Source organism: Toxotes jaculatrix, chromosome 13 (assembly GCF_017976425.1).
Source record: "Toxotes jaculatrix isolate fToxJac2 chromosome 13, fToxJac2.pri, whole genome shotgun sequence".
NCBI lineage: Eukaryota > Metazoa > Chordata > Actinopteri > Toxotidae > Toxotes > Toxotes jaculatrix.
In genome coordinates, this window is record NC_054406.1 from 19,118,560 (window position 1) to 19,145,048 (window position 26,489).

The 26,489-nt window shown below is 42.7% G+C and overlaps 1 protein-coding gene and 1 long non-coding RNA gene across 2 annotated transcripts; one reads left to right on the plus strand and one right to left on the minus strand.

The window, feature by feature from the left end:
- Positions 1-1,566: 1,566 nt before the first annotated feature.
- On the plus strand, positions 1,567-9,893 carry tent5bb (terminal nucleotidyltransferase 5Bb). The gene is made up of 2 exons (XM_041054085.1): positions 1,567-2,107; positions 8,200-9,893. Exons 1-2 carry the CDS (start codon positions 1,952-1,954, stop codon positions 9,223-9,225), a joined length of 1,182 nt encoding a protein of 393 aa, XP_040910019.1. The 5' UTR covers positions 1,567-1,951; the 3' UTR covers positions 9,226-9,893.
- On the minus strand, positions 7,963-26,489 carry LOC121192403. Its single transcript, XR_005895190.1, has 4 exons — positions 26,363-26,489; positions 23,495-23,616; positions 14,130-14,162; positions 7,963-7,973 (listed from the first exon to the last, which is right to left on the minus strand). It is a non-coding gene; the product is annotated as an uncharacterized LOC121192403 (long non-coding RNA).

The following is a 26,489-nucleotide window of genomic DNA, read 5'->3' on the forward strand; positions in this document are numbered from 1 at the left end:
AATAGAGCTCTATGGTACAGTGAAATACGATTTATTGAGATTTGAATAGGAATAGGCATAGGCAAGGAATACTTGCCACTAGAATTAATTGATCTTTTTGTAAATTTACTTACAAGTTGATTTAAAAACAGAATTATTGTTTATTGTATTATATTCACTTTTTTTAAAGTGAAGCCTTTCGGAGGCATTAAGCTCCGACTTTCTGGTGAGATCACGAGTCATCTTGCCAGCGCAGTCTGATCCCTGCGTACTGGTGTTATTTTCTCACCTACACATTTTATACCTTTCTTTTTCTTTTTGTGATGCACCTGAAAAACAACAGACCCCGTTGTCAATAAGCATTTTAGAGACATAAAGTAGAGGTAACACCGGTTTTTATCCATACCTTGGCGGACCTCCTGACCTGAAACTCTGTGTTTGGACTGGGGAGGGGGTCATCTGGCGGTCATAAATTATCTTGACAGAAGGGTGTACTCTTTTCTCTCTCTGATGCACGATGACGAGGTCGGATCTGTTGATCAAACACAAGGGACGGGAATTAATGAGTCTTCATTATGACCTATTGTTGGACATTACAATATCAGAAAGTGAATTACATCATTTTCCTCTTCAGATGAACAGGCTCGCTTTTAACTGACTGGCCCAATACTAATCAGACCTCGAAAGACCATGTTTCCTGTGATTTTGTGTTCTAATATAACTTTAGTAAATGAAAGCAACTGATCCCCTTATGGAAAAAAAACCTGATTGGCATTTTTGGTTTTGTCATGATGAATTTCTCATAATTTCCTGGACGGCTAGATGGAAACAGTATCTTAAAAGATTTTCTACTTTGCGGATCACGTGCCTTAAACTTTCCAAATCAACAAGGTTTTACATTATATCAAACCAGATGTCCAGTTCATTTCAAAGGACAAAGCGGAGCTGATGAGAGACAACTGATCACTTGGTCAGTAGGACTGCAGTGCTGGTCTGTTGGTTGACTGGATGGCAGCTGGTTGGACTGACATGTAATTTTACGCAGGCATTTGTGGCTTGTCCAGATATTCAAGGTCCTTAGGGACTCACAAAAATGATTGAGGTAGGGAGGCGAGTTGAACTTTGTTTCTCTTTTTAAAAATGAATCTCATCAGAGTTATGGATATTTACTTTAGATCATGGAATTTTGCAGTTGCTAAATTTATGGCAAACATTACAAAATTATTAAAATAATAGTGACATTCTTATTTTTTATTTGCATTTGAACTTTGTTTCCCCAAGGGGACTTTATTGCTCATTAATCATACTTCATTATAAAAAAAAAAAACATAAATGTATTTCAGTATATACTTCATCTTCCCCATGTGTATAGCAGATCTAGTGTGCAACTGGGACAGCTGGTCTTGGAGCTTCACGTGCTTAGTTCAAGAGAAGTAGCGTCTTTTAATTGCGCCTAACTAGTAATTACCATATTTCCTACAGTCCTTGAACCTGCCATCTGACGCATGGGAAGTCGGTGTGTGTGTGTAGGCTGATTGTAGTCTTCTGTATGTGGAAGCGCTCATAAATCTGTGTCCAGCCAATAGGGAGGCTCGCGTTAATCCCTGCTCGGTAAAAAACCCGGTGTGAGCCCACAGGCGGCTCTGATCTGAACAGAGAGTCGGAGGAGACAGAGAGAGGAAGGAAGAAAGAGAGAGAGAGAGAGAGAGAGAGGCAGAGGGGGACTCGAAGTTTCTGTTGTGGAGGATGTGCAAGTTTGACATTCTTTGTCAAACTTTGCCATAACTTTATTGCATTTTGGAGGTTTCTGAAAGTTGTCCCAGAAGAGGAGACCAGAGAGAGAGACGCGCCGGTGCTGTCTGTGATTTCCACCTCATCCTAACATCACCTACTCTTCTGGGGGGTTAGGGATTGCCGCTGTCCGCACGCAGCCAACACACTTTCTGTGGACATTCCGTTGAGTCCGGTCGTCATGTCCTCCGGTGATGCCTCGGAGCAGAGTCGGCGGGTCAGCGTTCTGTCTTGGGATCAGGTGCGGCGTCTGGACTCCATCCTTGGAGAGAGCGTCCCGATCCACGGCCGCGGAAACTTCCCCACGCTGTCCGTGCAGCCCCGGCAGATCGTTCAGGTGAGACCACGCTCCATCCAGCTATCTTTGAATATTTCAGTATTTACATTACCCCGATGAGTGAAGTCTCCAGGAGCCCACATGACCCTGATGATGGAGTAGAGGAATAAAAACGTGGATTCATTTAATGATCTTAACTTGGCGCTGATCATAAACAAAAATAAAACCATCAACAGGAACAATATGGAAGAAATAGTGTAACTTATATTAGTTTGACTCAGTGTGGTGTGCAGACAATATTAAGTCAGACCCCAAGAGGTATGTAAACATTACCCATGACTTCCTTTATCAGGCTGCATCTCTGGATCAGACAGATGTTTAATGGTTACTGTGTAGTTTCTGTTCAGTCAGTGGTTCTTTGTATAACACAAGTGTGTAACGTTAATGAAAAACGTTGTCAATAATGTAAAAAGAAGGGGAAATTTGTATGACCAGGTCGAAAAAATCCATGTGTGTATTCGTCTTCCACCCCCACCTAACACACACACACACACACACACACACACACACACACTGACAGCCTGCACATATTTCCATCTTATACAAAAGTGTGTTTCAGATATTCAACATGTCACTAATCAGCTGACACCGATTCATTTGAAGTTCAGTCTGTGGAATTAAGTTCCTTATGTTGGACTCCTTGAAAATGCCCATAACAACTGAAGCTACTTCCGAAAAAAAATCTGAAACTGTCACATCTCTGGAATTTTCCCTGTCGTTACAAAAATAGCTTTTTAACACACGTGTACACACTAACATGGATACCTTACAGCAGACGTCAAAATTTCTAAAAATAAACTCACTTGTTGCTTTAACAGTGAAGATAAAATCACCCCCGGCGTGTCTCAGCTGCGTGTGCTAACACACAGATTGCCATGGCTTTTATGAAAACACGTTTGTGCAGTGGTAGGGATTTGTGGCAGAGCTGATTACACTTGAAAAGACATTTGATCACTCAACACAGACATAAGAGTGGGGATGATCTAACGCCATGACTGCAGTTTTCCACTAGCTCACTAATGCTTCTGCTCCTGAAGTCGTTTTGGGTTTTTTTTTCTTTTCACAACTCTCGTGAAGACAAGGGAGAGATAATGACTGAGCTGGAGTATATTTAACCAGGAATGAAACATATAAGGAATATCCTGGGCTGCAATTTTCCTTGACATTATTTAAATGTCTTTGCCTATAATCCAGCTTCATATTTCACGTGAGTGATTCATATTTTCTGTGGTGATTCTGTGGGGAAGAAAGACCCTCACACACACACACACACACACACACACATAACATTTCAAGGTCCTCTATAATCAAGGAGGCCCCACCGTCTGCACTAAACATCCCTGCTCTTTCCTTCATTACACAATCCAGTAGACAACAGGGACCCCAAACATTTTTCTTTCCATGAGCCAGAGTACTTTTTAAGGAGCTTTTAATACCAGCTCTTGAAAAATGAGCCCACTGCTTACCCAGTATCTGCTGAGAGGCACCAGTGTCTGTTCTTTGTCTCCAGTGTCTGTCCTGCCTTAGTACTAACATGTTAGCATGTTGGATGCAGCATCCAAAGTACAAAGATAAACATTTTAGCAACCCAGTGCTGGTTTTTGTGTATAATTTGAACATTATTAACTTGCGAACATAAGTTCTTTGTTGGTGAAGTTCAAATCACCGCTGAAAAAAACTTGGTAATGAAAACATAAGAAGACACATTTGAATAGTTGGATATAATTATGTGTGTTCTGTTCATTTAACATATCCATTCCAATTTATATAAACATCTCATTTTGTCAAAAACTACCCACCAGTGATTAAAATAATCCCTATAGATACAGCTATGTCCACTGCCAGTGCTAACAACACAACAAAGGCCAGTTTTCTGATATTGTAGCACTTTTATAACAAATAACTTTTATTTTACACTTATCGTGAAGCATTTTTTCAAAGTAAGTGGTTGTGATTTTCACAACCATAATGCACCTGTAAGTATAGATTGATTTGAAAAGTCTGCACTGTGTCACCACGCAGTAACAACATTATTTTGACAAAAAATAAAAGCAAATGCCATGTTCTCTGCCATGGAATATGTCAAGCAGGTCTCAAGTGTCTGAAAGTTGATTTTCATACCATATGGACGTGAATGGAAACCAGTGGCTGCCTGGAAGGAAGAAAAAAAAAACACACTGAAAGATCTAAACCACTATGATATGTTTTGGAAAATGGTTGACAGTAATGTGAGGTATTCATGATTCATGGTAAATGGGCTAAAACAATCAAAACCACCAGTCTGCTCCTGTAATGTCATTTAGTTTTAGCCTACGCACCAGACAGAGCTGTCTACCTGAGACAGATAGAGCTGATATCAGAGCCTGTCTTGTCATCACATACTGGGTAAGGTGACCAACGGATCACACTCCCAGAGAGTCCGAGGAGCCCCTCTTAATGGAGGGTTTGTCTGAGGGCCATATTTGAATAACATCTGTTTGTGGTCTGGTTGTGAGTGAGCCATGGGAGCAGTGAAGGAAAACTTTTACTGTTACTGACACATCTGTACTATGTACTCCATTTAATGCTGACAGTCATCAACCCACAGGCGGAATAATTGGTGGCCACATGCGTTCCCTCAGCAGGCCATATCTACAGAGGCCCTGTGCGTCTACCTGGTAGCATCATACCACATGATGATAAACACAGATATCTGATGAATGTGTCACAGGTTATGTAATATGTTGCGTGGGTTCCTGTGTTTGGGTGGAGGTATGAGGGCCAGTGTGTTTTTGTTTGCCACCAAATGGGTTGTCTCTGATTCCAGTTCTGCAGGATATCATGTTCAAACTAAACTGTTGTGTCTACAGTACATATTTGAGATAGGTCTCTTCCCTTTTCTTTTTTTTCCCGCTCAGTGACCTGCTTTCACCATTGTGCTTTTTATTTTTTTGACTGGAAGTAATACTCCACTTCCCTGCATGGTAGTGAGTCGCCTGGATTTGGAGCAGAATATGAGGAATGGATTAGTGCCTGTAATAACACTGGGCTTGTGGGTCAGGCTTGACAACATATCACTGTGGTAAGTGAAAGCCAGTCGCCTGACTCCACTGTGGCCCTCGCCAGACTGTAAACTAACTCCTCACTAGGCTATTGTTGTGAGATTGAGCAACATGAAGACACCACATGCTTCCAGTGGTCCCTGGAGAAGGTAACTTGGGAACATTTAGTTTAGATTGTTTGGTAGTGATTTTTGTTTGGCAGTTTGCTTTCGGTTATTGACTGTCAGTTCAAATTCTGGCACATCCTCATGCTTGGATAAAACACCCACAGTCTCAGCAAAGGCTTTTTTACATTACATGTGTAGTACATATGTACATGTGTAAAATATGAATAGTGTGAATTACTTCATTTAGAGCTGGTTGCAAAATGGTTAACAGGATGACTATTCTTAGTATAGCTTTCTTTCTCATCCGTTTTAGCTTACATGGCTAGCTCAACACATCTAATACAACATCCTCAAATGGGTCCTTTGGATAGAATCCTATCCAATAAAGTTGGAAGGGTCTGGGACATTAAAATGTCTGTGAACCCTTGAAGCAAATGAACAAATGCTTCTCTGAAAACATCGCACAGAGGAGAAAGAGCATCACGTTTCAGCCCATGACTCACTCTGGTTTAAGCATTCAGGTGAAATGACCACCCGTGCATAGGAAACTGAAGGAAGCTTTTCAAATCAGAGGAAAAACCATCATCATCATCCCCCGCTGCCTGCCAAGCTACTGTACGTCTGACTGGCTGGGTTAGTTTTGGAGTGGATGCGAAGGTCAGGGACTCGTAACTTTTCATTCGCTGTCGCCATTTCCTTGGCAGAAGGATGATCTGACTCACTGCCCGAGCTCTTATTGGCGTCCAGGGGACTATGGGCTGGTAAATGGCTGGGTCATTTCAAACTGCCATAATAAAAACACATTCAGGCCGCAGCTTAAATGAAATACTCAAGGAAACTATTGAGACTGGAGAAGTAAAGTGGAGTGACTGTTATGTGTCGCCAAGGCGTTGTCAACACCAGACTGTCTGGTGTGTTTGCGGCTCCATTTTATGAGGCTTTTCTGCTCAAACGTCAGCGGAAGTGTCTCCCCTCGCCCGGGCTCACCAGGTGCTGGTGCTTCATGTGGGAAATGCACTAGCCTATTTTATGAGTGCTGAAGGACAGGGATGGTGGGGGTGGTAGAGCTGTGTTTCCTCGTACGTTCCTTTCACGACCCCCAGACAGGCAGATTATGGCGTGCTCTTAACTCAGACCAACTGTTTAAGTGTGAGGTCAGAGCAAATACTGCTGTGGGTTTCCCTTTGCTGGATAGTTTGCTGTGTATTTTCACTCTACAAAGCATCTGACCTTTCTCATTGGATTTTAGAGTTTTGCAAAGCTTGGTTACATAGTTCAATATTTAAACAGCTTAATGTTAACATAACATAAAGTATATTGTCTCTTTTAGGGTCTTCCTGGTTCATGGGACTGAAAACTGGCAGATAAAAAGATTGATACTAATTCTGAAACTAAACATGTCTGTTTACAGGGTCAGATGTTTTAGTTGAGCTTAGTATAAACACTGGCTGGGGGAAGCATATAGCAAATCTCTGTTTAAGTTCAAGAAAACACCTGCCAACAGCTGCAAAGTTGTCTCGTTTATCACTTAATAAATCCCTACACAAACACAACGGCTAAAATTCAATGTGTGTTTTTAGCTCTGATTGTATTCTGGAACTATTTCTCGATGAACAGTATTTTATTCACTGGGTACTAATGTGCAGCAGGTTTTGGTTTCTGTACAGGTACAAGATCCCCTGCTAAATGACCCTAAATCCAAATTTCCTTTTCTTTGTACAGATTAAACAAACAGATGCATTGTTATGTGAGCGTTTTAGGTGCATTTTGATTTTTTTTTTTCTTCAGTCTTGTGGTTTCCCTGCTAGAGTCCAGGTCCCTTATGGTATTCTTGGAAAGACAACAATTACGGTGATTTACCAAAAATGTTCCTTCCTCCTTCCTTTAACGTCAAATGATCTGAAATGTTGCAAAGGCACTTGGCTCTTACCCAGTATGGTTTGCTGCAAAAATGAGGAACCTTGAAACGATTACGGGAGGAGGGAATAACAATTGCAATGTAAAATGTTCTCGTTTTACTTCCTCTAAGCTTGTGTTTTTCTTGGCTGTAGTCCGCTTATTAAATGCTGAAGCGCACAACAAAAGATACAAGAAAAATAACTTTTTCCACGTCTCAAATAAGCTTATGTACATCCTCTGTACCTGTCGAGCAGTGGAGCATTATTAACAAGGTCTAAGTTCTGATCTGGCTGGTTAGCTGTCTGCCTACAAAGACTGAAAGCTGGGAGGACACCGGCAGGTCCTGATGGCTCTCTGGGAGAGCTGTATTTTTGATTCCTTGTTTAGCTGTTTTTCTCCTCTCAGCGCCATTTGAGTGATGCAACAGACAGGAAGCACAAACATGTCAGCTGTCTGTAGCTCAGCAGTTTTCCCAAGCATCGCAGCAGTTGCCTGCACGGTGTGTGTTCCAGTAACCAGATAAACCTTTTTTTCTTGCCAGAGAGTGTTTGTATGGCAGCAAAGGGATCACATTTTCTCAACAAGTTGAAAAGCTCTCAGTTTTTTTTAAAGTTTGGAATCTCAGATTATCTCTGTTGTGCTGATGTTACTTGAACATTATATATACTGTAAATCGGCCATTGTCAGCCTCAGGCGCATCACAGTGTTTAAGGACTTTGTTGACAAAGCGATCTCCAGCAATACACTGAAAGCCTACCTACTTCAGGAATCTGCCGCTGGCTTCATCTGAATTTCTCTGCCTGGAGCTTCTGGATTTACCTGAAATGAAATATTTAAAAATTACTCTATCAAGGTTTTTCATTTACAATAACATTTGCTTTACGTTCAAATGACACCACGTCAGATTCTTTTCATTTTAAAGGAGAGAGAGCAGCCCCTTTTTTGCATGCACAAACATGTTTTTCTGTGTCAGCCTCTTCTGATTGTTATCTTTTTTATGGATACCCATCACTCAGTTCTTCCTCCCCGTCTCTTTATCTTTCAGGTGGTCAGGGCCCGACTGGAGGAGCGGGGCGTGGCGGTACGTGACGTCAAGCTGAACGGCTCGGCAGCCAGCCACGTGCTGCACCAGGACAACGGCCTTGGCTACAAAGACCTGGACCTGATCTTTGGCCTAAATCTAGCTGATGACAAAACCTTCCGGCTGGTGAAAGATGTGGTGCTGGACTGCCTGGTGGACTTCTTGCCCGAAGGAGTGTGCAGGGAGCGAATCACAGCCCTCGCTCTGAAGGAGGCGTATGTGCAGAAACTGGTGAAAGTTTGCAACGAGACAGACCGCTGGAGCCTCATCTCGCTGTCCAACAACACCGGCAAGAACGTGGAACTAAAGTTTGTGGACTCGCTGAGAAGGCAGTTTGAGTTCAGTGTTGACTCCTTCCAGATCACTCTGGACTCGTTGCTGCTCTTTGACCGTTGCTCGGAGACGGCCATGTCCGAGGCCTTCCACCCTACAGTGCAGGGGGAGAGCATGTACGGAGACTTTGAGGAAGCGCTGGGTCACCTTCGCTCCAAGACTATCGCCACCCGCAGTCCAGAAGAGATCAGAGGCGGCGGGCTGCTCAAGTACTGCCACCTGCTGGTGCGTGGCTTCCGACCGTCCTCCGAGGCTCAGATGAAACAGATGCAGCGCTACATGTGTTCGCGCTTCTTCATCGACTTCCCTGACATAAGTGAGCAGCAGAGGAAACTGGAGGCGTATCTGCAGAACCACTTTGCGGGCATGGAGCACAAGCGCTATGAGTACCTGGTGACGCTGAGGCGAGTGGTGGATGAGAGCACTGTGTGTCTGATGGGCCACGAGCGCAGGCAGACACTGGCGCTTATTTCTGCCCTGGCGCTGCGCGTAATGGCCGAACAGAACGCTATACCTGCTCTGGCCAACATCACCTGCTACTACCAGCCCGCTCCCTATGTCAGAGACGTCAACTTCAGCAATTACTATGTGGCACAAGTTCAGTCGCCCATGGCCACATGCAGTAACTCTTATCAAACGTGGCTGCCTTGCAGCTGAGCAATGACTTAAGGTGTCTGGAGATCTTTCTGTTTTAACTTTACATTGATGTAAGCTGAGCATTTATTAGAGTGCTCGGTACCTCTGTAGCAAAGTGGCTTTTTGTTTTGAAGCCCAATGTGGAAAAAAAGGAATTATTGTATCTTTTTTTTTTTTTTTGCCAAATCTTATTATCAAAACCATTCCACTAAGTTATATTGATTAATACTGCTGTAAAAAAAAAAAAAAACTCATTCGAGCCATTATTATTATAATAATACCTTTTTATCCTGTTGTCATTTCATAACCAATGTGGACAAATATGAAGGGTTGTTATGTGACGGAGGAACTTTGCTAGTTCTGTTTCTTGTCTGATGGAGTGTCGTATATTGTGTCTTTAATGAAATGATGTAAATACTTGGTATGAAACCAGAAAGCTACTTTCTTGTTCTGTCTGTGGTTTCAGCTGACCTGACTGGGAGGGGAGAAAAAGGACCAAAGAAATACTTTCTTGTGTAGCACGACAAAGACTGTACGTGGTTCCAAGTGCCTGAAACTGACCAATGTCTTTATAGAAGTTGCTATGTAAGAACTGTTTTTGAAACTTTTTCATCCAGGTTACTGTACATTTCTATATCAAGGGTCAGGGTATTTGTTTTTAAATCATTAAAAAAAAAAACTGTCAAAAATGTAGAGATGTGGTACATTGGTCTTTCTTTACACTTCCTGCGCCGTTCATAGAAGTAAGATGAGAACAAACTATTTTAATATGTACCAGTTGAATCAAGAGTCGAGTTATTCTGGGGATGTGCGTCAGTGAATGCATTCCTTATCTCCATTCTCTGTCTCACTGTCTCAGTTTCTGTGTTTCTAAAGATCGCTTTTTTCATTATCTTTCACTGTCTCTCTAAATCACACACACAAGCTCCACAGTGTGTTGTCTGAGTTTCATCAGCCAGACACTGACGGGCCCGACACAAACACTTACTTGTTCAAGCTCTGTTCGTTTCGTCCCCCGTCCCCCCTCCCCTCCCCCAGAAATGGATTCCCCTGAGTCCGACCCTATACATTAGACATTTCCTTCCACTTGTGCATCCGACATGGGGTTTCCTTGGCCTCATTCGGAAAGGGGAGATTGCTGTTGCTTGTCTTGGATGAGTTGAGCTCTGAGGGGGCAGCTGAGGACCAGGTGGTGAAATGGGACTGCTGGCTTTTCAGCAAATGTAATGATGCATTCCAGCACTTCACTTCCTGGATGATCAAAACACTTCAGTATTTCATCCTCACTTAGAGCAACATTCCTCCCGCTATGACATTTTATCCTAATTACTTTTGCATGGAGGGCGATTTCTTGAGATTTAGTAGAGCATGAAATGGCATGTAGCTGGGACACACCTGCTTACTGTTGCTTCTGATTTAGACAGAACGCACTTAGCCAATAAAGCAAGTGCTGGAACACTTGAGTTAAGGGCTCAGTGATTTCTTTATGAAAGTTAATTTGGAAGCAAAGCGTCTGTCAGAGTGATTAAGGGGGCGAGATATATATGCGACAAGGGAAATTTCCCTCCCTGGGTTAGCTGTCAGACTTGTCTCCAAACTGCTACAGAAACACTTAAGGAAACATAAGACACCCCTGGAGATTTCCAGTGGAATAAACACGTATTAGTGTTGCAACTGAGACAGAGCTTGTCTTATCTTTAACAAACCAGTGATTTCTGCGCCTGGTGGCCAGACCTCAGGAGTTACTCAGAGGACTATGAGGTATATCTATGGAAACATGTATTAATTACATATTTCCAGCAAGTTGTAAACATTTTGAAGATAATTTTTGCTCATGTAATGAAGCCTTCTTTTAAATTTTTAGCCGCCCCAGTGGCATGGCTCCATGGACGACAGTGCTGATCTCTCATTCTGTTTATGTCACATCCGGACTGAAATATCTCAACAGCTACTGGATGGATTGCCTTAAAATTTTGTACATGTTCCCCAGAGGATCAGCCCTGCTGATTATGGTGATTTTGCTCCTCTAGGGCCACTTGAAGTTGACATTTTTGGTTTTTAGGCCAATGTCTAAACAACTATTGGATGCATTGCCATAACATTTCGTACAGATATCAGAAGATGAACCAGAAGATGGCCCGAAATTTGGACCAGATATTCATGGTTACCAGACGATGATGAATCCTTATGCCTTTGGTAACACAATGTACTTGTGTTTCGTTCTAATTATCACATTTTTACATCAATTTACACATTATCACGTTAACACTGTTATTGTGTGGGCATACTGACAGTAGCATTCAGCTCTGTTTCTTCTGTGGTCTATAGCTTCACAGAATGGCTGGCATAGCTCTTGGTCTTGTTTTTACATATAAAATATTACAAAGACTTCATTTATCGTGGACAAATTCAGATGCTTTGGAAGTTTATGGTTGTGGTACAATGAAAACTTCAAACCTTGACGTAAGCTTTATGCCAAAAAGGGTTTTTTGTTTTTTTTTTTTCTCCAAAGAGAAGCCGAAGTATTTTCTAAAGTCATGCACCTTAGATTTAAGGCAAGGTAGCCAAACTTGTGTTTTTCCTGGACAAATACCACAGATAAATCTGACACTGTGGTTCATACTGTTCCACAGAGCACACCAGCTCTCAACAGCTTGGCCTTCTCACCCCCGTCTTCTCCAGCCTACGTGGGTGGGCTCTTGTGGGTTCGACTCCCACCACAGACACTGGAGCTCAAAAGATCCTGTTATCATATTATCCCTCCATTCTGTGTCAGTCTGCTGTGAAGAGTAATCTGTGTCTGATGATTGCAGTGTTCATGTTGTTCAGGGATGCGGTAGGTTTGCATGTCAGCTGATTAGATTATGGGAATGTCATATTTAGTGGTGACAGACACCACCTGGGGGGATGATGGGAAGGGTCAGGAGGAGTGCGGAGCCAAGAGTGGTCTCCAGAGCAACAAACTGTTCACCATTGTCAACTCTCGGCTCCCTATCTGGGTATACTGGCTGCCTGGGGAGATAGTAAAAGAAAAACAAATTTGTTCTCAGATGAGATGCTACACGGGTGGCTGAATCTTCTCAAACAAAAACGAACTCAGTGAACTTTAAGGAGAGCCTGAAGGAGGAAGTTAAAGGAATATTTATCAGGCGGGGTGGGGTTTAGGGAAAACTAGAGGAAGTCAACAAATCAAAAGACATATTTTACATCAAAAGAAAGTAAGTATGCTTTTAGTTTTTGTGGCCAAGATTGAGAAATAATAAAAAGAAATTAAATTCTTTTTATTCAAGAATGATTGAATCAGATTGATACCAGTTTCAGTCTCTAGAGCTGAGGAATGAAGGAAGTGGTGCTGAAGTTTTTCTCATAAAGCTGTTTTACTGGACTGGGTGGCATCGCTCCATCCATCATCATGTCATTAGCAAGCGAGTCTCCAGGAACTCGCAGGATTTCTATTTGTAGGGTCTGTGGACATTCACAGTGGCTTCACCATGGTGATGTTTATTTGTTGTCCTGAAATGCAAAGGGGCTGCCTGTACCATACAGTGGGCAATAAAAACTGTGCGTCCACCTTGGCTTTTGCTGCGTTTTTCTGCGCCACAGAATGAGTTTAAAACACATTTATTGGGGAATTTCTATCAAAAAGAGTGAAAATGAATGACATTTATGCAAAAGTATAAAAATCCAATAGCTACAAAAATCTATTTAGCAAATGTATTCACTCCCTTTTTGCCCACTTGGGCTGATGTGGGCAGGATATGTATGGTTCATTCATGAGAAGGTTTTAAGGACTCAGAGTCTGAGGTTGACAGTTTATTCTTGACCTTGGAAACAACAGCGGTTGCTTTAATAATCCTTGTGTAATGATCATCGTGACGCTGTGTGACTGCTGGGTGCAAAGGTATACAGTATGCATTCAGCAGCTTTATACCTCTTATACCTGTCGCCTCACAGCAAGAAGCTTTAGGTATGACCCTGGCGACCAGATGGGGCCTCTCTGTGAAGTGTTCACGTGCTCTCTGCATGTCTACGTGGGTTTCCTCCAGGTTCCTCGCATAGTCCAGAGACATGCAGGTTAGTTTCACTGGCGACTTTAAATTGCCCATATGTGCAATGAGATGTGAATGGCTGCTTGTCTCTAAAGCCATTTTCTCATATGAACTATGGACAATGTCTGGAGACACTGTCCGGAGTTGCCCTTCCTCTCATGTAGCACACAAAAGGAGACTGTCTGTGTCAGATGTGTTCTCACCTATAGGAAATACTCTGTTGAGAAAAGGGGTGGCACCTGGGTAGAGTGTGCACGAGACAGGAGAGAAACGTCATCAACACTCCCACATCATCACTGTGAATTCTCCAGACATTCACCGGCTCTATTCAAACATCGCCTCAATCGGACATGACACATACTTTGTACTAGTGAGCTGGCAGGGTGAAGTCTGTTTCATGTCCCGCTCAACTGATTTGGACATTTGCATTCACACATACAGCTCCTCCAGGTAATGTCTAGATAAGTTCAGGGGCTGCAGTTCATGTTGGAAAGCAGCTTAAGTGTCAGCACTGGACTGGCGACCTGTCCAGGGTGTACCCTGCCTGTCGACCAGTGTCAGCTGGGATTGGCTTCAGCCCCCCAGTACCCTAAAGGATAAGTGGTAAAGCAAATGGCTGTCTGCTGATTGGATGGATGATGAAAATCTGAAGGATTATAACTTTAAAGTGTTCAGAAAAGATCAAAATGTGATATAACTAAAAGTTTCAGAGGAGCTACTAAATGGACCTTGTGGTGAGACTGTTTTCTCCATTGCTGTTTCCAAAGGCAAGACCAAAGTGTCAACCTAAAAAAAATATCCCTTTAATGCATGTTAAGAATCAATTTTAATGGTATTCTCCTTTCCCTTATAATACTAGAGCATCATGTAACATACCTGTGCCACAAGAAATGCAGGAGATTCCAAGTCCTGTAATGTCAAGAAGAAAGAAATGTCAGTCTTCTAAAACTGCACACAAACATTTCATTTTTTTTCTTCTCTAATTTTAAATTTAAAGGGGCAATTGGACAAAAATAAGAACAGAAATAAAATGTCACCAAACACCCCATAAAGAAAAGCTCAGTGATGAATCAATCAACAAAGTCAAGCAAGTCATAATTTTCCTAGACCGACACACACTGTATAATTCCTTAAGTGGCTGAATTTATTTTTCCAAAACCAGCAGAACAGAAATGTTCTAAGATGCATCCAGTGCTCTCACCACTTTATTTGAACAAATTAGTGACTAACCTGTAATTTACAGACAACATCACAGGCGGTGAAAAAGAAAACTCAGGTCTGTCTTTTCATGACAAATAAGGGCTGGAACACAGACAGGCTGAGCGCCGAATTCTGTTGAGTCACTCCCAGACTGAAAATAATGAACTGTATTTTTAAGAGAGAGTCTCAGACCACTGAGGGTGTAGACTATAAACAAAAAGAGACACCGTGTGAGCGTGCAACACGATTTTTGGGGAAAGATTTGCTGAATGGAAATGTCACGTCTTGAAATGCCACAGGCCTTTTTTTTTTTTTTTTTTCTAATATGACATGAATAATATCTGCTCACAGGCTTCCACACAGCTGCTGCAGCCGATGTCAGAGCTTCATCTAGAACTAATGGTATCCTACCAACATCTGCTCAGACCAAACACCAGCCTGCTTTCATTTGGTTTAGAGGAAGATGGGCGGGGGTTCTCTCTTCCCTTATCCGACTGGCTTCCTGACAGCCACAGTAAACACTGGCCCTCTGAAAGGTCATACTGTTTGTCACCCTTGGGCCCCTGCGAGGAGCTCTCCTCTCATAAATATTAATGGCAACTGTACCAAATGGGCCCACTGACTGTTAACAAGGGGTGTGGAGGACGGGAGGGAGAAGCTCGCTCCTTTTAACGCTGCGAGAGGCTCCTCCACTGCGGGGCCATGGGAAAACAGAGAAGCCCAACTGGAAAAGTCTGGCCCCTGCCTCTGGCATATGGATCTTCTTAGTCCAAAGCTGAATGGAGCTCTGATCCCTCATGGCTTTGATTGCCTGGTGCTCACTCTGGCTTCAGAAGTGAAATCAGCGATAGCAGACAGTTTCAATGCCGACCACACCAGCTCTCCACTTGAATAACCAACGGCTGTAAACTCAAATGATTGATTACCCTCCAGGCACTCCAAACCTTTAACGCACCCAGCTGTGCTAATACCCTATAGTGGACCTTGTTTATCAGCTGGCCTCAGACAGCTTATATAACAGCGTTACATAATAATATGAGCCACAAAGACTAGGTGTACCATGCTTCCCCATGAGGTCCACTCCATATTACTCACGAACTCCCTCCAGCCTCAAAAAAAACAAAAAAAAAACAGCCTCAGCACATCTGGCTGTCTGCTGATTTCAACCTGAGCCAAATGATATGCAGACTGCAGCCAGGATGGGCAAAAAGGAGCTTTGTTTTGGTCCAAGACAACCACGAGTACGCAAACCGGGGATAAAAATTGGGAAAACTTTGGAGGGATGTTTATTTGATTTGGAATAATTTGGATTTCCAAAAATTTCCCCGCCTTTAATAACTTTCCTCGCTGTGAAATATGCTCTCTGTGAAACTCTAAAAGAATTCATCCAGATAAGTATGTGTGCGCAGCATTTCACAGCATCTTGACGGAAAGTTTAAAATACGTTAGCTGACTCCCATAAGGTCTAAAAATGTATTATTTTAAGCTTACTGCATACACCTCCTGCCTGCTAGGACTGGAGCTCATTTTCCTCTCAATTGGATTTCACGGAGTTACAAACTGTACATCAAGACTCGCAAAGAGAAGCAACATTTGGCAGTGTTGATGTTTCCTAATGAAATATGGCTCAACAGGCAATGGCATCAGGGCTCCATGCTGAGAAGGAGGCAGGGAAGGTTGATGGATGAGCCACAAGGCAGGGGCTTCATTTCAACTCGCTTTAAGCAAAGGGGGGCAATAACATCTGATGTGCCCAGGTGGAGAAGGACAGGCCTGCTTCTGTTCCCATCAAAACCACTGCGGGTTCTGAAAGTGCCAGCGGGGAAAGGTATATCCCATCTTAACCCTTCTGTTCACATCAGATAATCCTCAGACTCACTTCTGTGTGGCTGCAGCCGATTGTCTGCAATGATCAGCTTCACAAGTGTCATGATAACTACTTTATTAATGACGCTGCCCTCACTGGTGCAGTCACAGTGGATTCGTACAGTCCATCATAGCCAGAAGAATGAAGTCAGAAATGAAAAGAGAGGATTACAGTCACCATTATGTAATCAATTGTGATGCCAGAAACACAATCTAGTAATGACTGTGACATTTTCATATGCACAAAAGCTGTCTGGCTGCTCTCTAGAGCCGGCTGAAATACAACAACACAAAATTGATACAGACAGTTCCTGAAAGTGTTCCCATTTGCTTTTCTCTGTAAGTGAGAATGAGACTTCCGTGTCTGAACAGGTTAAAAAAAAAGAAAAAAGTGCAAGCATCACTGTTTTTGAATGAAACAATGAAAAACCAGATCAAAACAGAACTGCAGTTAAAATTAGCTTTGTTTTCATTTTTCCCCCTCAGTTTGCACTGTGGTTGCTATACCACTCTGTCCTGTTCTGTTTAACTTCTCGAGACACTGGCATTAAAAAGAAGAAAAAGAAATGAAGATAACCCAGCAACAAAGTAGTTAAAGAAGGTGGCAGCAGTACAACATAGCAGAAGGAAAACTCAGTCAGATGCTGCAGGACTTGAGTATGGACACTGTCCTCATAAACAAAGCTTGAAAATCTGCTTGAGCCTTTTGTTGAGCACACTGACCTGCTCCGGAATGACAGCCAGTCCTTGTCTCATGTTGTGCCTTTTAAACCTGGAGGCACAACTACTTTCCACCACTGTTGTTCTGAGGCCTGTCGCTCTGTCACTACAGAGGTCTCTGAGAGATCAGTTTGCTGGCATTCTGAACATGTCTAGTGTTTCTAGGCAGCAAGGTCCCATGTACAAACCAGGACAGTCTCATCCAGCCACAGATGAAACTGTCTCACCAGTGTCCTGTGCCCTCAAGAGATACTCTGCTTGTGTCCCGTCTGAAGGGTGCATGTCAGGCAAAAATGTCATGAACACTGCATCAAGTGAGAAAACAAGTACATGGATCCAACAAAGACTTGTCTGTGATAACCACCTTCTGAAGTTCTGGGTGGGGGTGAGGGAGGCCCTGCTTCCCAAGCTTTTGTGGAGCACATTTCCTCTATGTGGGGGGCTTTGTTTCCTAGAGCGTCTTCCTCACAAGCAACACACTCATCATCACTTTGCTCTCCCACCGTTTCTGAGTAAAATATACTCATGAAACTAAGACTAATCTGAAATCAAGAAGCCAAACTGAAAGACTAAAATAAAAACTAATGAAAATTTGAAACCTATAAAAACTCATAAAAATTCCTGTGACTTGACATGCAGATGGGTCAGGAACAGAAGCAGCAGGTGAGAGAAGACAGGGAGCTGTAACATACATCTGTCTGCATCAGCTCCTCAACAATGACTCACTCAGATTAACTGAGTCACACGATTGCTGCTTTCTGTCCCACATGATTGATCTAGTTACAGCAGAACAAACAGCTGCAAGTCATCACTGTCAACCTAACCTTTGTTGCACCTCTTACTGTGTATGTTAAAGAATTTAAATCAGGTCTAGCTGGAACATATTTTGACCGTCAGGTGTGTCTAAGCTGACGCTATTTTTGTTTTTTAAATTGCTACTTTCACCTTAGAAACAGATATGAGTACATCTTGTACTCCAGCTGACTGAGCTGGATTTCAAACACAGATGAGGTCGCTGTTTCAGTGAACTCTGGGACACTGGACAATGATCTCCATCATGATTCTGAAACAACGTATATTATAGCTGTTATAGCTCATGGCTTTCATTAGTTAAATGTGTAAATTCACTCTTTCATTCTTGGACAGTGCTCTGACAAAAACAAACAAACTACACACACACACACACACGCACACACACTGTTTTTCTGCAGGTTTCAACCATCTCAGGTATCATGACAATATTATGCAGACAGCTGAGCCATAAATAAAATAAGCCAGTAAGTGGACCTTGAGTGAAGACTTCTATTTCTGAGGTTGGGATGAATTTGCTTGCTCTGCTTAGGAAAACTGGACTTGCAGGTAAGTTCAGTACCTGGACCTGTTACTTACTGCAAGTCTCACTTAGATCACGTCACATGTGTACTTTAAATTTTCTTTTTTCATTATGGTCAAAACCATCAGTCAGCATATAGTCAGTTCTGTGTTAACTTTCATGTCCTTCTACTTCCTTTATTTTTTGTTAATTGTAACTTCCTGCTCTAATGACCCAGCCATTTAACTTGCATTTCACCTTAAAAGGTGTGATTTATACAATGGTGGCCTCTTTCATGTCCAGCCATCCCTGCCTCCCTCCTCTGCTCTGCTCTGCTCCCCCCCCCCCTCCACCTCTCCACATTCATCTTCGTTTTTTTTCGCCTTTCTCAGATTGATCAAATATTTGCTCTTCTTGGGCCCCGGCCTGTTTATTTTCTGGAGTGTGTTTTCAGCAGTGGTCTGGCCTGTGCGGTGGCTCAACAGTGCCGTCTCAGACGTCCCAGTGTTTGGCTTAACGGCTGGGGGACGGAGGCCGGGCCAGGTCCGGGGCTCTGAGTGTGTCTGCAACGTTGGCTGCTCTCCCTTTGCTGGGCAAACTGGGTCTGTGAGTCTCACACACTGCAGCCATTCACTCTCCCAGCACACACAAGATAGAGTATGGATTGTTTGGAGGCCAGTGGCAATGCCAGGAATGCTGAGCCCTAGTTCCTCTCTGGGAAAAAATGGTATTTGGTTCTCTCTCTCTCTCCCCCTTGCTGCCTTTGAAAGGTTGCAGCAGTCTGATGAGAGGGATCACTAGGTGCATTAGCCGACCTGTTTCCTCTTTCCTGCAGATTCCAGCCTGACCAGTCAGAGAGGGCCTCCCAGCCAGAGGAATCCTAAGGAGAGCCACTGCCTTCCACATCGGTATTTCCTGACCCAGTCCCACATCCCTAGTGGCTCATTCACAGTTATAGCAAAGAGAAAACATAAAGCTATATACGGATGCACACATAAAACATCCATATTTAACTCAGCATTGGTAATAAACATCCATTTAGAGTTTAAAACCATGGACTACAGAAAAAAAAGCCCATGTGCTGATATTTTAAATCTACTTTATCATTTCATGTTAGAGAAACACAGTGACATAACTAGCCGCTTATTGGCTAATCAGGTCTGTGATGATCCTTCATAAGCGCGTGTTATCATTTTCATGTGCTTCATGTGTGAACACAGGATGGGGGATGATCTTATACGGCTTAAACAGTTTTGCCATATGCGAAACCATGATCGTTGGGGCGTGTGGACCCCGCCATCCCTGCAGATCTAATTCATCCAATCTCAGCCGGAGCTGTGCGTGACTGTGTGTCCACTTAACAACTCAAGCCACTGCGCGCTGTGAATGTAATAAGAGCAGAGTGGGTCAGGGAGGATATGAAACACACTCCAAAAGCCGTCACAGGAGGGACTGTAAATCTGGAGATGTTGAAAAGCAGGAATAGGTGAGTACTTATTTGTTAAACACTGTGGAGACACTTGTGGGATACAAGTGATATCAGGTGGAAAAGGGATTTCCCTTCAGTTGAGTGATTTTATTTATGTCCCACAAGAATGCACATTAATATCCCTCCCAGCTTTGTAAACAACAAAACAGGGTCCAATTTCAGCAAGTTACAGAAGTGCAGGTTGCACAGAACATTTCCTCAAACTTTAATAAATGCAGGCATCAAGGGGCCAAGTGGAGAAGTGAGTGGGAAAAGTGTTGCAGTGTCTCAAACCCATCTGGCCTATCAGATTCATTTCATGGCAAAACTCAAGAAAGAGAATAATGTCCTAGACAACTTTCTCTATTTTAGAGTTGAGCTCTTCAACAATCCCTCCAGGTCTGTTGTCGGCTTTGTGTGAAATTCTGTCTTCTGTGTGTCTACACATGCCAGAGGAGATACCCAGGGTGAGAGTCCATCTCTTTGTCCTTACCACGATCCTGAACTGTCATCAGAGAATATTCTCAGCAATACAAATTGAACAGGTAGCTTAAATATATGCACAGGCAGCTTTTCCAGCAAGTCCTCCAAGTTAAAAGACAGTATAGGTTTCTTGTCCCTATCCTGGGAAATGGCGTACCAGACTTTCACTGTCATGGGAACAGTAATAAACATGCAGCTAAGGTTGTGGAGCCATCACTGTTTGGTTAGCTTTAGGCACAAATACTACTTGGTTAGGTTTAGATAAGATTGTGGTGTGGGTTAAAGTAAGTACTTCCTTAGGGTTAGAGGACCTTCGTTGTCATGGTTACAATAAGAAACACGCAGTTAAGGCTGTGGAGCAGACATAGATAAAAAGAAACCCCAAACCAAAATTGAATGGGTTCTTCCCTGGATCATGCCCCATCTCTCCACCAAGTTTGGTACAAATCAGTTGAGGATTTTCTGCGTAATCCTGCTGACAGATAAACAAACCAACAAACAAACCAACCAACACACATGGACAAAAACAAAACCTCCTCAAAGGAGGAAGCAAAATCCACTGAGTCACAAAGGCCACTTTAATGTGAAACATACTGGAAGTTTCTATTAAGCATGGAGCTGGAGGTGAGACTTGTTCAGCCTAAATTAGCATAAAGACTTGTGGCAGCACAAAACAGCCTGGCTTTGTCCAAAAGCTAGAAGAGGTAAACCCACAATGTGATTTTATGCATAGTTACATGTTGCTGTTGTACTTCAGTGCAGCATTTCCCGCTACCGTGCGGGTTGCCTAATATGGCCGATGAGCTCAAACTTGGCAACCTCATTGTGAGGACAGCAGGTAATTCTTACTAAAATTGCACAGTTGACTTTTATGTTTTTTTTTTCCCTTCGGTGAGTCTGACAAAAATAGGTACAGTGTGTTAGATAGATATTCAGACAGCTGAAGCATATTTTCAGGCTACCTTCCTGTGCCTCCAGACTTTATGCTAAGCTACCCTAACCACATGTTGACTCACAGGACAACTCCACTACTTCAGCCCTGCATTCCTAAACCATTGTCCGACTCATGATGGACAGTTTAAAACAAAAAGGAAAGGATCAAAGTCCATGTCTTTTTTTTTATTCCACACATTCTTCTTCCTGAAGCCTGCCAACAGTTTGGTCTGAGATTTAGGTGAATTATGGTAGCAGCAGCTAATGTGGCCTGAAAACACTTGCCTCAAACAGAGATAAGCAGCGGACCGCAGAGGTCTGGTAAAGTCACCTCTTTCTAAGTCCACAGCTAAGATTTCTTTTCAAACTTTTTCAAACCTTCAGACTCAACCAATACTGACTCAAGTGACATCACTTCAGGCTATTTATCAGTCACAAAAGACCTATAACCAGACTTTGATCTAAACAGTCTTACATGTAATGTAATTTTGATGCGTTTGATTACACTGTTGTCTGAAGCCTGTATTTTTGTGTAAAACTATCACAGTTTGCTGCGCTAACTTTACTTAAGTACAAAAAACAAAACCCAGTCTGTTAAAAAAATAAAAAATAAATAAATAAAATACAAAGCAGACTTGTGGTCTCTTTCTGACAGATAACTGAAGTCTCTTGCACAAAACTGTACTTAAATAGCATCCTTTCTGAATAAACCTGTCCACACACTAACCGAGCAAGTAACTAAATGCAGGCGGTGTGACCCTACACTGACTGTGCATGGTCACAGAGGAAAGACTAGATCTGAAAAACACTGAATTTCACAGCATGGAGTCTCTCCGCTGTGATATAAAATGCACAGTTTGCTCAGAAACGCTGTCATTATACTCGCAAGTGATACTTAGCAAAGCTGGATGAGACGTTCACATGCCAGTAGAGGGAAAGAGGAGAACATTCTTCCATGAGCTTGGCTTTAAGAAAGAATGGATTGCCTCATCAGCTGAATGAAGGTCTAGTTTTAACTCTCTGTAGATTGTGTATAAGTAATTCAACATTGTTTCTGATGACAAGCTATACATAAAAAAAAAAAGCGTGTTCAATTTTTGCCTCACACTCAAAAAAATATTTTAGGATTAGTGCGATTATTGGCAACTGTGTATTATTCTTTGTATACCTATGCTTTAGTTATGGCCAACCAATACCCAAATGAAAGGAAAGGAAGGATAAACACTGTTGACTCAGGCCTTTGGTTCACCGCTCCATTTCACGACCTCCACGCCCTCTGCCACCACCGCTGCATCCATCTTCCCTCCCGTTCAAAGCTTGACCCTCTCGCAGACTGCCCACATCACAGCCCAGATCCTCTCCCCCACGGCGACATGTGTGCAACATTCATTTTCTCTTAGCAAACTTTAATTAGTTGCTGTCTTTCAACCTCAAGCACGACCCACCTACAGGGCAAGTCAGGCCGCTGCAGTGTGGAGACACCCAGAGCTCTTGGTCTTCTCCCAGGAAGACCGGCCAACAAAAACTGTCCTCCTGCAGTTATGAATATTAAAGAAAGCGCCAGCTCTTACACTGTTTTATGTATCACCACTGAATTCCAGGAGTTACTTTGCGATGATATCTGTTTTACCTTTCTGGTTTCCCTGCTTTGCCTCATTATGTGTCATCTACCTCATACCGCATCAGTCTGATTTTTCTACATTTGTTTTCAAAATAAGACACAGCAGTCCTAGTGTCATGGCTGGATTATACTGTGGCTGGTCGAAATTTAAGCAGGTGAAAAAATTGGTATGAATTTCACCCGCGATTTAAGTTATCTTAAGTTTAAGAAAAAAAAAATATAGGGGCAGTGTGAATCGTGGCACCTTATATACACAGGAGTGTGCCTTTCTAAACTCTGTCCAATCAGTTCACTTTGCTACAGGTGGGCTTCAATCAGGTTCTAGGCACATCTCAAGGGTAATTAAGACAAACAAGATGCACCTGGCCACAGTCTTGCAGTGCCACAGTAAAGTGTCGCTGCAAAACTGTGAAATATTTTTTTGTTTTCACTTTGTCATTATGGCTTAGTGAGTGTGACAATGCCAATTTTATCTATTTAAAATCAGTAACACAGTAAAGTAATTAAAAAAAAGTGAAGGGGTCTGAATACTTAGCACTGTGTATCATAATAAAACAGAACAGTCTGAAAGGAGATATTCTGCCCAACAAGTACCTTTACTTTTGAAACTTGGACTATTTTTTTATTTTAACTTTTACCTTTGAAACAGACATGAGTGCATCCTCCGCAAAACCCCTTCGTCACAGAGGAAGGGAGACCACTTTGGATACACCGAATGTCACATCAGGTCATCTAGTATCAGCATTCATATGAAATGTACCTGTAAGTCAAAGAACAGAAGGAGGAATGAAAGTTTTTTTTCCCGGATGGATTCCTTTAAACAACAAAAAATTACCATTGCTCCAGAAAGACTGCTGCCTGTTTACTTTGCAAGAAAAAAAAAGACTACATAAACTGTTTGTGCAGCTATCTAGAGTACAGCCTTGGCTAAAAACAACACTGCATAAAATCATAATAGATGCAAAGTTTCACAACACTATTCTGTAGAGCTCGCACAGTGGCACAAATGGCAGGTCCTTGGCAGGAAGTAGACTGGAGGGTTAAGTAAGGGTGGCGGCTGGCGCTGCTACTGATTTCCATGGGTTTGGATGAAAACTGACAGGCTTTTTATAGCACAGTGGCCGGGCGGGGTCACAGGGTATGTGTGGCTCAGAGCATTCACTGTGTGGGAGTGTGGCACTCGTTCAGATGGAGCCGAAAAGAGAGACAGTGAGAGAGAAAGAGAGACAGAGAGGTGGTGGTGATGGGAAGGAAAGAAAGCCAAGACTGAGACTGAGAATCAGCAAAGAAGAGAAATGCTAATGCATCAGGCATTTTAGCTTCATCTCCCCAGAGATGCCCTCTCTGTCGTTTTGGAAAGGTGTCATGAGCCGTAGAAAAGAAAAGCACTGATGGGAATTCAGCAAATGGACTGACAAAAACGGACAGAGAGCTGCCAAGCAGTGACAAGCCAGGCCACTCCTCCATCACAGCCTCAGGAAATACCCTGATCCCAGTCCCAGCTCTTCAATCATCCAGCTCGTCTCTTTGAGTTTTTCAAGTGTGTGTGCGCACATCTACACGCGCATGTGTTTGTTATCTTCAGACAAATCAAACAGTGAGAGTGATTTACACTGGAGGAAGGTCTGCTTCACAGCGCTCTGACGGAGCGTTTTTTCCCATGCCAATATTAGCAATATCACAGATGACAGAGAGCTCGGAGGGATAGAGAGCTGTTCGGCCAAACACAAGTTAACACATGAGCCCTTCTGAGTCATACCAGGGATTCCTCTCTACTCAGCAGCTGCATGATGAGGACCAGAGCACCAGGCAGGCCCTGTCATCCAGGGACATGTTTAAAAAAAAAAAAAAAAAAAAAAAAAAAAAAACCTGGGCTATACTAATTCAGTTCATCTATGGTTTGCGGAGTTTAAAGGGAATAAATGAGCCGTTCATCGATCAGTAATGTTTCTACTGAGGAGAAAATCAGAATTTAAGAATGTGATTCTTATCAACTCGTTTCTCAGTTTTGTGGTGTCTCACCATTGCTTCCACCCTGACACTAACCCCACCCCACACACCGGTGGCATCTTGATTCATGTTAACTCGGGAGAAAAGCAGCAATTTTATCATATTCACTCCCAGCACAATGACTTCTTCTGCCTGTACGATGCATTCAGTGTGTGCTACAGTCATGCACTGAATGACTCATCACTGCATGATGCTGTCAGTGGAGTTTCACTGTTAGAAGATTCCCGTAAAAGCAGCACCAACATCACCCACACTGCAACTCGATCACCAACAGTTTGCTTGGAGATTCAGGAGTGTGTATGCTCATGTAACCATGAGCTACTGAGATAAGGAGCAGGCTGCAAAGCTCTGGTAAACTCACTTGTTTTTAATTTCACACCCCCACATTTGTTTCATTTTCAGACCTGTAGTCCTCAGACTACCAACTAGACCAACACTGACTTAAGTGGCATCACTCGAGGCACTTTATCAGACTTTGTGCAGCTCTCTCACACAAAAGACACTAAAGGCTTTATAGAGCTTTTTTCTGCAACAGCTGGAAACACACTTGGATAAATTTAAATTGAGGCAGTTTCCCTTTAAGAAAGAGGCATATTCTCTTGTGTTTCCGTTGCTTCTCCTCCCTGTAGTTTCTTGTTTGTACCCTGTTTGTGTGTCTGTGTGTGTGTGTGCCTAGGCCTGGGTGTAGTCAACCTAGTTTCTGCTTCCTGCAAGATCTCCTGCTCACCTGTTGCAAATCACCTCGTCAACCACACCCCTCACCTGCAGCACAAGAAGACCAGCCCTTCACTTCAACTGTTGCCAGAACGTCAGTTAATGTGCGGCTGAATCTCTTTAGAGTCCCGCTGTTATTTCGCCTTGTGCTTATTCTAGTTTATGCTCTGCCTCAGTCTCCCTGCCACACTCTGTGCCATACCTGCTGTCTCCAGCTCAGGCTGCTCACTGGTCACAACTCTTTGACACTCACTCCAGTCTGCCCACTACTGCGCTAAAGACTTTACTATCTTTTACAATAAACTGCCACTTGGTTGAATTCTAATCTGCCTTGCGCCTGAGTCCTGCATTTAGGTCCTCAAGTGTTAGTACTTTGTGTTAAACGGCACACATGTGGCTAAGGAGTAACAAAAAGCTTAGATAAAGATTTCTGTTGATAATTCTATCAGGAAAAAGTCTGATAAAAATCCCTCCATAATTTACAACTAATCCAAACCTCATTTACAGTGACATGAAACAGAAGAGCAGCAAATCCTCACATTGGAGAAGCAAAAATCAGAAAATATTTGGCATTGTCAGAATGGATGGTGATTAATTTTTTTATGTGTGTATTATTCCAGTAATTGTTTTAGCACTAAAAATAATGCACTTTGGGGCTGTCACATTATCCCACTTGTGTTTCCATGCCTGTCCCTGATAGAAACAACAGATCTGAGTTATAAGAAATGGGAGTTTCCCATTAAAAGGTCAAAGCTTTAATGCTGTGAACACCATTAACTCACATGATGAGTTCAGATGCCCAGTCGTTCCTCCACACTGATGGGCCTTGGTTCAGCTGTAGGTTATGTGAATTTACCGCATTAGTTGCATAGCGTTGATTCCCGTGAATTGTTTTCGATGAAGTGAGAC

Excerpts from the sequence above, each read along its gene's own strand:
- tent5bb (XM_041054085.1), top strand. The coding sequence starts at position 1,952 with ATGTCCTCCGGTGATGCCTCGGAGCAGAGTCGGCGGGTCAGCGTTCTG. Across the intron at positions 2,108-8,199 it reads AGCCCCGGCAGATCGTTCAG|GTGGTCAGGGCCCGACTGGA; the intron begins GTGAGACCACGC and ends TTTATCTTTCAG.